At 33.9% G+C, this 13535-nt stretch overlaps 1 protein-coding gene across 3 annotated transcripts; it reads left to right on the top strand.

Annotated features, from left to right (window-relative positions):
• The first annotated feature begins 2235 nt into the window (after nt 1–2235).
• Nucleotides 2236–13401, top strand: LOC100743817 (lysosomal alpha-mannosidase). Of its 3 annotated transcripts, none has more exons than XM_012394071.3 (17): nt 2236–2401; nt 4917–5019; nt 5135–5216; nt 5322–5507; nt 5672–5877; nt 5983–6119; nt 7503–7636; nt 8495–8708; nt 9191–9387; nt 9609–9805; nt 10660–10856; nt 11363–11576; nt 11648–11765; nt 11899–12175; nt 12378–12623; nt 12725–12874; nt 13031–13401. In XM_012394071.3, exons 1-17 carry the CDS (start codon nt 2294–2296, stop codon nt 13259–13261), a joined length of 2997 nt encoding a protein of 998 aa, XP_012249494.1. In that variant the 5' UTR covers nt 2236–2293; the 3' UTR covers nt 13262–13401. The 3 variants fall into 3 exon arrangements, with proteins under 3 accessions (XP_012249494.1, XP_012249495.1, XP_033180630.1); XM_012394072.3 differs by lacking the exon at nt 7503–7636 and adding an exon at nt 7238–7371; XM_033324739.1 differs by lacking the exons at nt 2236–2401; nt 5135–5216.
• Nucleotides 13402–13535: the final 134 nt, after the last annotated feature.

The raw sequence follows: 13535 nt of genomic DNA, 5'->3' as shown, positions 1-13535 counted from the left end.
TACGTTTTTCATTAACATATGAGAATACCGAATAATACGAGATTATCGTAGTTGTAATGATAAAGTAGGTAAATTCTGTTTCAGGAATCAAAGAAGATTTCTCATAATTTCTGCATTAGTTTTCGATTATCTTCTTATACGAGCGAGTATACGATTCTTTTGTTTTACTGCGAGTTGATTGACTTTTCTGATCTTATTCCCATTCGACGTATTCTTGCGAAGACCAAGTTTATAACGTTCTTATTAATTTTATAATTTGAAGAAACAAAGATATTTCGTTTACACGTACTTGGCTGACCTAAAAATTCCGAGTCAAATAATTTTTCTAATAAATCGATACGAGTTTGTCGATTACATTCACTGTTTGCTTTAATTCACTGTTTACTTTATTTCACTGTTTGCTTTAATCGAAATGTCAATGAGTAAAGAAATCGATGGACGTGTCACTGTAAGGTATATTTTGGTAAATATCGTACATTTCACAGTCGCGTTTACATCGATAACAAAATTTCAACTACTTGTTATTGTTTAAACGTAATGTTATGAAATTCTGATTTTCTTGTTTAAATATCTAACGTCCTGTAATTTTTATCGATACCATTGATAACGCATATATAGTGTATCATAGAATTGTATGCTCGTTGTAACGATAGCTACGCTGATTTTTGCATAAGTGCAATTGGGACGAACGTTACTGGTAACGCTGCAATTAATTATAGTACTATTTATAACATTTATTATTGACAGCATGCATGTATCTGAAAGATAAGATACACGTATAGCGATACATTTAAATTTATTCCTATACACGTATAAAATTGTTTATTCTTAATACGGCAAATTTTATAAGAGTCGTAAGATACCGAAAAATATGACAAGACGAAGAAACAGAACATCAAAATTGACTAAATTTGAAGCGTAAATTCATATACGTACTAATAAATATGTACGTATATAGTACCATTTCCACTCAGCTTTTCTAGATCGTGTTGTTACTGCTTACTATGGTAATTTTACAATTTTTGTCCCCCTTTTATCTCGCTGATCTACATACAGTAAGTTGTTTCTAGTACATTTACACAATTGTACGCTAATGGCAATGAACGAAGCAAAGTTTTCAAGTTTTAATTAATTTTGCAAAAAGAAGTAAGCTACTAAGGAGTTGAAAAATCCGTGGTACCAATATTAAGACTCGAAATAACATATTGTACTGCAGAACACTTTATTATATGTTATATATATGTATTATATATATTATATTTATGTTTATCTTTATCCTCGTGGATTAGGTCTGTTGGTCGTTATTACATTAAATATTGTTAGATAACGAAACACGATATGATATGTATGCGCGATGCGAATCTATAATTTTCAAACGAAGACGCGAAACAGATATCAAGATATCGATCTTAATTGAACATGAAAATATTTTGTTTATCGTTCTTTAGCTAGTAAACACTTGAAGCATCCACGATTTTTATATGCTAGATTATTTGTGCTTCACTTTTTTCATAGTAACTATATACCATTCCTTTATGGGGATAAGACAACGTAGAACTAAAATATCCAACAACGGATACTAAATATGCCGCGTTATATTCACGGGTATAATGAAAAGTATCGTTTAAGAGGCAACGCGATTACAGGAAAATAACTTATGGATAACCGAAAAGAAAATTCCAGAAACCACAACTTGGGAATGTTCTTTTCAATCTAAAATTACGCGTACTTCGATATTTATGCACTCGTAGCACCACTCGTGGTACACTCATGCACCAGACAAGCAACTTATTGTACGAATCAAACAAGTACTTACGGTATTTGTACGCTTGCATGGTAAAAGAGATTTCTTCTTTGAATACTTGTTAAACACTAGCAACAAGTTTCCTTGCAACATTTCTATTACAATAAACGATTACATTGTACTTTCTTAACGTAATAAAGCATATAGAAATAGCACTTGAACGAATCTTTCGTTCCGTGAATCGATCCGACTGCGAACAAAGTTTATTTTATATTATATTGATATAGAACTGTATTGCGCTCCTGCATCATTTATTTATTGCTACGTAAACGTAACACAGATAGTAGCTGGAAAAGCGGAGACTCGTTGGATATTTTCGTTGTTTTATATGTGTGTAGAAGCCGGCAAACGATCGGCAGTAGCAGACTATGTATCTCGTATGTTTGACGCAATCGCAGTAACGGCAGAGTAGAGAAACGATATAAATAGAAGAAGAGTGGACGATTATTTCATTAGTTGTGACTGCAAGCATCCAGCGACGTGTCGATTATGTCGTGGTCCGAATTCTTGCTACCACTGATCTCGTTTTTGTTATTGTCCGTCCACGGCGATGCAGCTAGGATTCCAAGAACAGTTACTGAAACCTGCGGTTACGAGGTACACACGAAACGAATTCTTTATTTCAAGTTCTCTTCGAGCCGATAGAGCAATGGTCTATTCGGTTTCTCAGCCTTCCTTTTCGAACGTTGAGAGAAATTTTATCTTACACTATCTCGAACATATATTAAAAGCACCGGTTGAATCTAGAAAAACGTACAAATACCTCATACTCGTATGTGTGCACTCGTTACACGTTCTTCCTGAAATATTACGATTAACTATGCGTATAACATCATGTCTACTGTATATTACCACATAGAGAATAGCAATTAACCGGAGAAAGCGGATCCGTTCGAGTTTCAGGAACGTACATATCCGCGATAAAATGATTCTGCACGTGTCATACAAGAATATTTAAGAATCCTGTTAGATTATGTTACATGCAAGTTATTATCGTATTTGAAGAAATGATTATAAATTTTCCTATGAGAAGGTAACGTCTATGAAATATTACAGTTTTTAATTTAAAGCGGTTGTTACGTTTCGAGTTGTCACGTTACTATCTCGATTCTGTGTTTACACTCAGCTTGAAAAATAACTATTATTCCCAGTGTAAGAATAAATAACAAACTGCCCCTCGAGCAGTTTAACAGGTACAGTGTGTTCCTTCGCATAAGAATCGAACGGCGTGAAGTTTTAATAAAAGAATCTTCTTAGAAACGAATAGCAGGAATGGAATAGCGTTGTTGTGTGCTTTTGATATCGTTTATTTATGTTCTAAGTAACGCAACGCGTTTCATGACGAAGGTAATAGGATGAAAAAAATCAACTATTTTAGAAACGGTCAATTTTGGGATAAACGCACCTTTGTATTTTTAAATATACTCGGAATTCGCTATTGCATCAAGATCAAACGTAAAAAGTTGGATATTTCATTAAAAAAAACAAAATTGATCTCTACCTCTTCTACGAATCCACTTGTCAAGAAACCATTATTACCAGATGTATAGAATTCGTGGGACACACCGTATATCAACGTCGAATAAAAGTCACTTTATTCTGACTATTATGTTCATTAATTTATATATAATAATTTGTAAGCTTGGCATCTTTTAACTTGAATGAATTTTGTTCGGTATCCCATTTTGTATAGTAACCCATTCGAATTACAAGTAAAGTTAGGTATATGTGTAATGTAAGGTACACAAGCATCGTACACTCCATTTTGTGTTGCAATTACGTACACTTATCGGAACGCAAACGTTGAAAATATGAAACAATTTAGAATCGTAAAAATCGGAACAGGGATTGATATTATTGATAAAAAGAAACATATTGCAAGGAAGTCCTAAATCCATAGATTATGATAATGTAGAGGTTATTTATATGCATGGCAGGATATTGTATTAATATTTGGCTGAAAACTGAAACTCTGTAGACGAATGCTATATCTTTTAATATGTTATATGCTCTGTTCAGTAATTTAATTATGTAAAAACAAAATATCAGATTATTGTTAGTTTTAGTTTTACGAATGGAAGAAGAGAATTTTCTGAATATTTTTATGCAATCTATTGTACTAAAATTCGATCGGTTTTGATTGATTGGTCAAAAATGATTTTGCAACATGTTGTATCTAAATTGAATATTTCCACTGATCGATGATAGTAGTCTTATCGAAGTTTAATGTTCCAATTGAAATCACTGAAATAAAATATTCTTTATCTAATACGATATACGCAAGTAGTTTATTATCGAACTATGCAAACACTTTGGAAGCTAGTTATTAAACATATTGCCAGAAAAAATATACATAGGACGTTCGATAAGTTTCTTTTTTTCTGTTGACAGGAATGTTCTATGAACTGAAGTTAATCACAGATCGATCAACAGTAAACTGCGATATTAAACGTCACGCTTATTTAAATAATACCGTGTAACTTTCCCTATTCAGTGCTATTATGTATATAGTGACACCCAAACAAATTCAGTCATTTTTATCTTTTTATCTGATAAATTTCTTCCGATAACCTGCTTAGAAAGTCGTTCTTATATGTGATAACACGTCGTTCATGTTGTGGATCGGTTCGTTCTTCGACTTATCTCTATTGGATGAAATTGTTTGATCACCGCCATTTGATGCTCATCTAAAACTTTTGTATAATATTTCCTTTGCGATAAATCCTATTATATGACATAATTTAAAATAATGATACAAAAATATAATATAAGATAAGAATAATCCAACATGTTGTAACGCATCAATTAGAAGATTATAAACATTGTAAAATTTGAGCTGTTTTTTGAAAAATTTACTTATAAAACACAGAGGATAACGTGGAACTAACACGTTATATTTAATCTTTAATTCCTTGTATTTTATTAAAGATTTTCATTAAGGATTTAATACTTCAGAACGTATCTTATCGTGACATATCTCTAGATGGAAAGTTGAGGCAGTAGCAAACTTTCTATAGTTGCATAAGATTATTATTATTATTATTATATTGAGATATTGTTTAGAGAATAAGATGCAACGGTATAACATAATTCAGATACTTGTTCGTTACAGGCGTGTCCTGTGGCAGATCCAAAGAAATTAAATATTCATCTGGTTGCTCATACTCATGACGACGTTGGTTGGTTAAAAACAGTCGACCAGTATTACTTTGGAAGTAAGTACTTTGAAAAAGATCAGCGCATCATCGCGTTACGATTAATTATAGTTATAGGGTATTTATTAAACGAGTCATCGAATGTTATCTTTTTGTTTATTTTTCTTAAACAAAGGTAACTCAAGAACTCAGAAAGCAGGAGTACAGTATATTCTAGACAGCGTCATTCAAGCGTTGCTGGCTAATCCTGAAAGAAAGTAATTACCACAGTTTTACTACGTTAATTTGTTAAACGATAATTAATTAGCGCATAAATTATTCGTCAGTTATTGATAAAATCTCGTATGTACTTATTTTATCAGGTTTATTTATGTGGAGACTTCTTTCCTGTGGAAATGGTGGTTGCGTCAAAACGACAAGGTGAAAGAAGATGTGCGAAGTTTAATCAATCAAGGCAGATTAGAGATTATCGGCGGTGGATGGAGCATGAACGACGAGGCAGTCACTCACTATCACTCCCTTGTCGATCAATATACTTGGGGTTTCAGGTAATTTGACTTAGGGTTCCAGCACTAATTTTTATTCCTCTTCTCATAGTTTATACGCAGAAACGAAACGATTAAAAAAGTTCCACGAAATTAGCGACATGGCGAAGTGCCTTTCCAGCAAGTGCACCCTTTTTTAAGTTCTCCAATTTTTCTAACCCGTCTAGACGTCTTAAGGATACCTTTGGAAGATGTGCCACGCCACGTATAGGATGGCAGATAGATCCTTTCGGCCATTCCAGAGAACAAGCATCTTTATTCGCCCAATTAGGATTCGATGGGATGTTCTTCGGTCGTCTCGATTATCAAGACAAGAACAAACGACTCAAGGACAAGACGATGGAATTCATTTGGAAAGGAAGTCCAAATCTAGGTAACGACTGGAACATCAATTTCAAATTTAGGAAACGTACTTTTAGCGATCACACGTGTGATAGTCACTCGAAGACATAAATTCAACGCGTACGCTTTGTTACAGGAGCTCGTGCAAACTTGTTCACGGTTGCGTTGTACAACACGTATTCTCCACCACCTGGTTTTTGTTACGATATTTTGTGCAACGACGAACCAATAAACGATGATCCTGATAGTCCGGATTACAACGTCAAAGAGAGGGTACGTGTCATTTGTAACGGTGTTTTCCAATCTTTCCCGAGTCGCGACTTCCTCTTTTAGCCATTTAAATAACCTGTGACCTCATCCACTCGGATTAGCGCAGAAAAAAGCATTTTTAATAGGTTAAAGAATGCGTTAAAAATATATTTAACAACTTGACCAACCATATTGTAATTGGCAAGTATAGAAAATCTTCAAACAGAGAAACCTCTTTGGAAGTCGCGACCCGAAGATTGGTGATCCAGGATTTATAATTTATTTTCGAATCATTCTTTGTAAACTAACGCTTAAAGTCGAGTTCAAAGTAAAAATTAATCCGTTTATGCGTTTCGTTAAGTTTGTTATTCTCATGCTTCCTATTAATATCGTGATGTTCGGTATGCAAGGAATTGGGTTAAGTTGGGGTTAGGTTTTTTTTCTATTCTATAGCTTCCATTCTATAGCTTTTATAGTTTCTAAGAAAATTACCTTCGTTGTTATAAAGTAACGCAGCTTGCTTGCGAAAGCCTCTATTATTTATTTATTAACTATCGATAAGCCTACGATACACGTATTTGTCTGATTATAGGCCATATCAAATAATCTCCTTCGCGTTACATAGAAATATGTGCGAATGAAAGAGGATTTCTGCTTATAAAACACGTATTTGAGATTGCTGTCGTACCAAGTAGCTTAAAAATACCATATAGGAAGTTGTACAAATTTTTATAACGTTAGTATATACATGTACACTGTAAAAGTCACTTTGCCCGTTTAGAAATGCAAATAATCAACGATGAACGATTTAAGAAGATTATTTTTCCCCATTTAAAAGAACAATTTACAAGAAATGATTCGAAAATCCAGAAAACACGTACGTAAGTCGACCTTGTACTTCCTTCCTTCCTACTAACTCTGTCAAAATAAACTTTAAATTTTTAACATACATACGTTTCTTGTTGCTAACAACAATGCTAAAGTTGTAATTTTAGCGAATTGCTTGTTCCGTCAATGTCCTCAAGGCGTATTTTAATAGCGTGTTATCGTTCGATCTGAGCTCGATCGTTACGTCTCGATCATATTTCGAACGAACAGCTTCGACTCGTTTTTAACTGATATCAGTGTCTCTTGTAAAACAGATCGATATATTTTTGCAATACGTGGCTCGCCAAGCTGATGTATATCGTACAAATAACGTCGTATTAACAATGGGCGGAGATTTCACTTATCAGCAAGCGGAGATGTACTTCGCTAATATGGACAAACTAATAAGGTAGCTTCAAACTATTATTTTCGTTTCACGTACACAAAGAGTATAGAAGGAAAAGGATAGGAAAGGTCTTATAATCCTAATCATTTTTAATGTATTATGTTGGTAAGTAAAGTACATTGCGATATTAACAGGTCGAACAATTAGTGCGTTACGCGTATCGCCAAGCAACTTCCTACAACACTAATAACGTTATCTTTACCATGGGCGAAGATTTTAATTATCAACACGCTGAAATGTGGTTCACTAATTTGGATAGGTTGATCAGGTAAAATATAATCGATAACGTTCGACGCTTGCTTTGAAAATATTCTGTTGTAATATATTTATATACAGGGTGTCGAAATAGATCGGGAGAAAATATACACTACGTATTAACGAGGTGAAACAGGTAAAAGAAGATAATATAAACTTATGTCGGAGAATACTACGTCGAAGAATTATAAGAGTTGAAAGTTGTTTTTAAGACTCGTACAGAATCGCAGACAGACACAAATTTATTTACTGTTACGTATTTCTACAATAGTTGGAATATTCGAAAGAATTTGACGATCGTTAATTCGACGACTGCCTGTATCCCTGCAGAAGGAAGAAATTTCGAGCAATTGTTATAATTGCCAAAACAACTGATACAAATTGTTCAACATAAGTTTATGCGAACTTTTTTTACGTACATATTTCATGTACATACTCGCGAGTTATGTACATCGTTTCGAACGATTGATTGGAGAAATTTGATGAAATAATTTAGAATTAATGAAATACATTTTTTTAACAAAAATTTAACGAAATCAATTTGTTGAAATTAAACGTGTAACGAAAACGCAATTTGAACATTGTGCGGTATATTAACATCTTTCTCATTTATGTAGCTCAAAAAATTAAACTTTGAAATTGCGCAATATTTATGGAACATCCTGATACATGTAATAGAAATTACGATTTACGATACCTTTAGACAACATATTTTATTGATCTTATTATTTTTCTTTACAAATGTGGATAAAATTATGATGATCAGAATTAAGTAAATATTTGTAGCGACAGTTACGACAACCAAATAATTGATACTTTCGATATTTGCAATAGCGATATTCCACTACTTTTGCCGTTTTGTATTTCGTAGATACGTAAAGGAAGAAAAAGGATCCGAAGTGAATATATTTTATTCGACGCCATCGTGTTATTTGAAAGCAGTAAACGATGCAAAACTTCAGTGGTCGACGAAAAGCGATGACTTCTTCCCTTACGCGAGTGATCCGCATTCGTATTGGACCGGCTACTTCTCCTCCAGACCGGCGATCAAATTCTTCGAAAGAATGGGAAACAATCTGTTGCAGGTAAAAATTGCATTCGTCTCGAAGAATTTGCAGTAACCTCGCATCGATGTTTTTCCACACATTCGAGACTATCAAATCTTATTATACGAGTATGTAGAACGATCTTGCGAAGCCACCATATTTTCAAGATCTCGACCACTCTGATTGTAGAACCCACTGGTTCGTTACTTTCGATCAATTTTCGTTTTCACGTGTCTTATCCTACTAATTTTTTCTCTTTTTGTACGATTTCCGTGATAGAACAGCGTTGAATAGAGGACGAACCCACATTAACTTTCTACCAAATATTCATGCAAAACCTAAGGTTCGTGAATTTTATTTACGTTCGTTGTGAGCCTAAATTCGTGGTAGAAGTAAACTCAAGCATATATTCTATGACTCGTAGCAAAACGAAAAATCGAGAATAACGAAGTTGCGTTTGGAGGCTTGGTTTAGAAAGAAATAGAATCTGAAAGCCTGTGAAAATTATATTTCCATTCCAGATATCCAAACAGTTATCTGTATTGACAAGGTTGGAGGGTTACGAAAAGCAATTGGAACATTTTAGAGAAGCTATGGGTGTAATGCAACATCATGATGCCGTTACTGGAACCGAAAAACAACTAGTTGCCTACGATTATGCGCGTATATTGTACGATGGTATGCAACAAGGAACGAACATTGCTGCTGACGCCATAAGGTAATGCGTCTCTTTTAACGATTTCCACGTTTTTCAATGTTTTTTGGATTAGTATCTTACGCGACTACGATATCCATCGTTTCTCGGATTAAGCGTTTTCTTGATAATGCTGGTCGATAATCACACATCTGTATGTATAGCCTGGAATGAATTCATTCGGAGAAATGTATAATTAAATTGAATAATTAAATATCTTTTTTCTATCATCGTTCATTCCACAGAAAATGGAGATCAACCGGGAATTCGAATTTTGCACCAGAACAAATGCACACGTGCATGCAATTGAATATTAGTACGTGCTTGTACACAGAAGACAAAGACTTCGTGCTAGCAATTTACAATCCCTTGAGCCAGAAAGTGGTATCACCGATCCGCGTACCCGTTCAGAATGGCAAATACAACGTCATCGATCTTGCAGGTACGCATTTTACAATATCAGGTTCGCCGGTAAGTTCTGTCCATTTTCTGATCCACAGAGTTCACAAACATAAAACCATTACTACGTAATAACGATAAAGAATTATGTAAAACTTTCTCATAAACCTTTTTTTATTAGAAGCTTCTTCATTGTGTTGCTTTGGCTATCTCAAGAGCAGAGATTAGGAATTGAAATTGAAAACTTGTTAATTGCTAATTCGTTACTACTGATTAATTGATTATTATCAATTTAATATTGCCGGTCGATCGACTACAACATATTCCAAATGATCACTATCGATCGATCGACACCTGTCTAAGAATTGTAAACACTACGATATTATCATCTTCAAACAGTTTTTTTGAATATGAAATTTTCCAAATCTTCCGATGATTATCTTTTCGTTCTTTGATAATCGCGCAGCAGTCAAATTATTGGCTGCGTGTCATTAATTTCACATGCAGCGTCTCAAGGAAGTGCTAAGTTATATAATTGCTGCGGGGTATCGATGTTACGTATAAAAAATTTGTTCACGAAAAGAGCTACAAATTGACTTTCATACTACATCTGTAGTATAGTATTTTATTTGCTTGCAACGATATTATCGCACGCTATTATTATTATATCGTTATTTTAGTACAGTCATACATTTAGTTTCTCGTAAACCAGTAATATTTCGACTACAGAAGATTAAAAGATTCGATATAAACGTATTCGTTAATTTTTGATAAATAAGGAACTCTAAAGTTGGATTACCTGCAGTTAACAAACGTTAAACGTAATATTTATGATTTTAAATTGTTGCAATGAAAATTTGAAATTAAATATTATATAATATTTCATTTTCTTTCAAGATGGAAACGAACTTACTTCGCAAATAGTTCCTATCCCTAATTCTGTACGTGAAATACCGGGAAGGAAAAGCACTTCAACGCACGAGCTCGTATTCCTTGCATCGTTACCACCTTTGGGTTATAAGACCTACACGGTCAAGAGAAGTTCAGAAAATATAAGTCCACAAGTGGTCACAGCAAACTCTATTGGTAACGAGGTATTAATTTATGAGAATTTACGAGATTGATATTTAACTCATTTGCAACGAACGACATATTAGTGCGTCAAAGACTCGAAATTCATCTTCACATTTTTCAATCGTTTCATTATTACCGGTATTCCGGTACAATGGAAGACGAAAGAATTTATAGAGTTGGTTTATTACAGAAATAAAATAAAAAATATTTTCTATATTGTCAAATATATTCAAATATATGTAATTGTACAGATTGTACAGATTTCGTTCGAAGCCTATATTATCCGCGCTCGGTAAATTGCAGATAGTTATCTGTCGAAAAGGGAAGTCCCTGTAACGCTAATTATAACTCATTCACTAAGTAATAGCACTATATGAATGTTCTTGCCTCTCGATCTATATCGAAGTTGCATTAACAATTTTCAAGGGAATTTCATTCGTTGATTAATCAAGACAGCACGTTGCATTTGAAACCATTTGATTCATCCTAATAGAAATAATTATAAGATGGTAATACTTTTTTTTAGTTTTATAACGTATCCGTCGATGAGTACGGTCAGGTTGTGGTAGAGTGGAAAAAACAAAAAGATATGGAACTGACTCAATCGTTTCATTATTACGATGCAATGGAGGGAAATAACGAGGAATTTAGAAATAGATCTTCGGGTGCATACATATTCAGACCAAAGAACACATCCGCTAGAAATTTCGTGAACTCTGCTTCTTACGAAGTACACACAGGTAACGATTTGACAACAGATGCGTTGGAAGACTGAAATTTGATTGACAGATCAGATTCGTTTTCGTTATAGGTCCATTAGTGGAAGAAATTCATCAATGTGTCACTGATTGGATATGTCAGGTAATCCGAGTTTATAGTGGAATGGAATACGTTGAATTTGACTGGCTCGTTGGACCAATACCTGTTAAGTAAGTAAATCGTAAATGTGCGAAGAGATACTTAAAAATATTCGGCATATCGGTTTGTTAGACCGAGAAAACATTATCTAGCATAAGCTTTTTAATTTCAAAAATAGGTAATAACAATGGAATACGATTTTAGGGATAAGATCGGCAAAGAGGTAGTAACGAGATATTACAGTAACTTAAATTCTTCTGGAGAATTTTATACCGACAGTAATGGTCGCGAAATGTTGAAACGGAAGAGAAATTACCGACCAACGTGGAATCTGGAATTAGAAGAGCCAATATCTGGCAACTATTATCCCGTTACCTCAAAAATTTCCTTGAAGGACGATGAGAAGCTTCTCAAACTTAGCTTACTAACAGATCGAGCAGAAGGTGGAACTAGTATGAGGGATGGAGAAATTGAAATGATGGTAATATTAATTACTTCATATTTTAAAATAAGAAGATGCTAATAAATTATTGTCCGTAGAATGTTATAGCGATATTCTATGCAAATACAAAATTCAAGCGTCGTATTGATACGTAGTACGTTGAAAACGTAAACTTTACATACATATAAACTAATATCTAAACTAATAAACATTTATGCATTTGCATGTGGATATGTCATAGATTCATAGAAGACTTTTAAAAGACGACGCATTCGGTGTAGGGGAAGCTCTCAATGAATCTGCATTTGGTGAAGGTTTGGTAGTCAGAGGTTCCCATTACATCATCGGAGGTAGCATACAAAATCTAGACGAACTTGCAGTGAAAGAGAAAACTCTGGCGCGTCAATTATTGCTTCGTCCATGGACCTTTATTCAATCTATCGAAAAAAATTCTTCAGCACCCACACCACGTGTACCTAACTCCCAAGTAAGTATCATTCTATATCAGTATGCGACGAATGCAGAGTTAAAAATTATATAGGATACATCAAAAGTCATTAACAATATTAAAATATCTTTTGTTTCTAGGGTACAGGTCTTGCTAAATCATTACCACAAAATGTTCAGATCTTAACTTTGGAACCATGGAAAGACGGCTCTGTTTTACTGAGGTTGGAACACATTTTCGAATTAGGCGAAACTGCCAGGCTATCGAAGCCTGTGGAAGTTAATATTCAGGTATTTACAAATTTTCGCCGGTCCTTTACGCTTACTTTTTATACACCCTGTGCGTATTATTCGATCGGACACGACATAGTGTCATTTATATATTAGTATACTCATATTGCCAGTCTGGTCAATTTATTCATATCCATTATCGGTCTGTTACAACAGGATCTATTTACAACTTTCACGATTGTATCCATCAAGGAGACTACATTAGGTGGCAATCAATGGATCGATGATATGAATCGTTTAAAATGGGAATCCGAAACAAACGATGTTCTCCAAACGGAAGAACATTTTTCTCATCCTGTTGAAATTAAAGAAGGTGTGATAAATGTACTTTTAGAACCATTTGAGATACGAACATTTATCGTTGAAATAGCACCACGATATCTATAAGTTGAAAATTAACAATTTATTGTCATTAAGCATTAAGAACATTTAAATTCGTTAAATGCAACGTATAATGCAATGGTGATCACGTAATTATAATTGTATTGGGAAAAAAATATGACAAATACAAATTTTTCATCTTTCAATTTATGTATATCTATCTCGAACATGTTCCTGCCTCTTAAGACTAGAATTATTTTTATAATTAAACTTATTATATGACTTGTTCTAGACACGAACGAGTTATTTTTACCAAGATCAAAGACCTATCCCATCCATA

The sequence above is a fragment of the Bombus impatiens genome, unplaced genomic scaffold, assembly GCF_000188095.3.
Source record: "Bombus impatiens unplaced genomic scaffold, BIMP_2.2 scf_0064, whole genome shotgun sequence".
Classification (NCBI taxonomy): Eukaryota; Metazoa; Arthropoda; class Insecta; order Hymenoptera; family Apidae; genus Bombus; species Bombus impatiens.
This window is presented reverse-complemented; position numbering and strand designations above follow the sequence as displayed.

What these genes read in the sequence shown, in the direction of transcription:
- LOC100743817 (XM_012394071.3), top strand. Translation starts at nt 2,294, where the DNA reads ATGTCGTGGTCCGAATTCTTGCTACCACTGATCTCGTTTTTGTTATTG. An exon ending in CTGAAACCTGCGGTTACGAG is followed by an intron (nt 2,402 to 4,916) that starts GTACACACGAAA and finishes TGTTCGTTACAG; the next exon opens with GCGTGTCCTGTGGCAGATCC. An exon ending in AATTTGGATAGGTTGATCAG is followed by an intron (nt 7,637 to 8,494) that starts GTAAAATATAAT and finishes TGTATTTCGTAG; the next exon opens with ATACGTAAAGGAAGAAAAAG.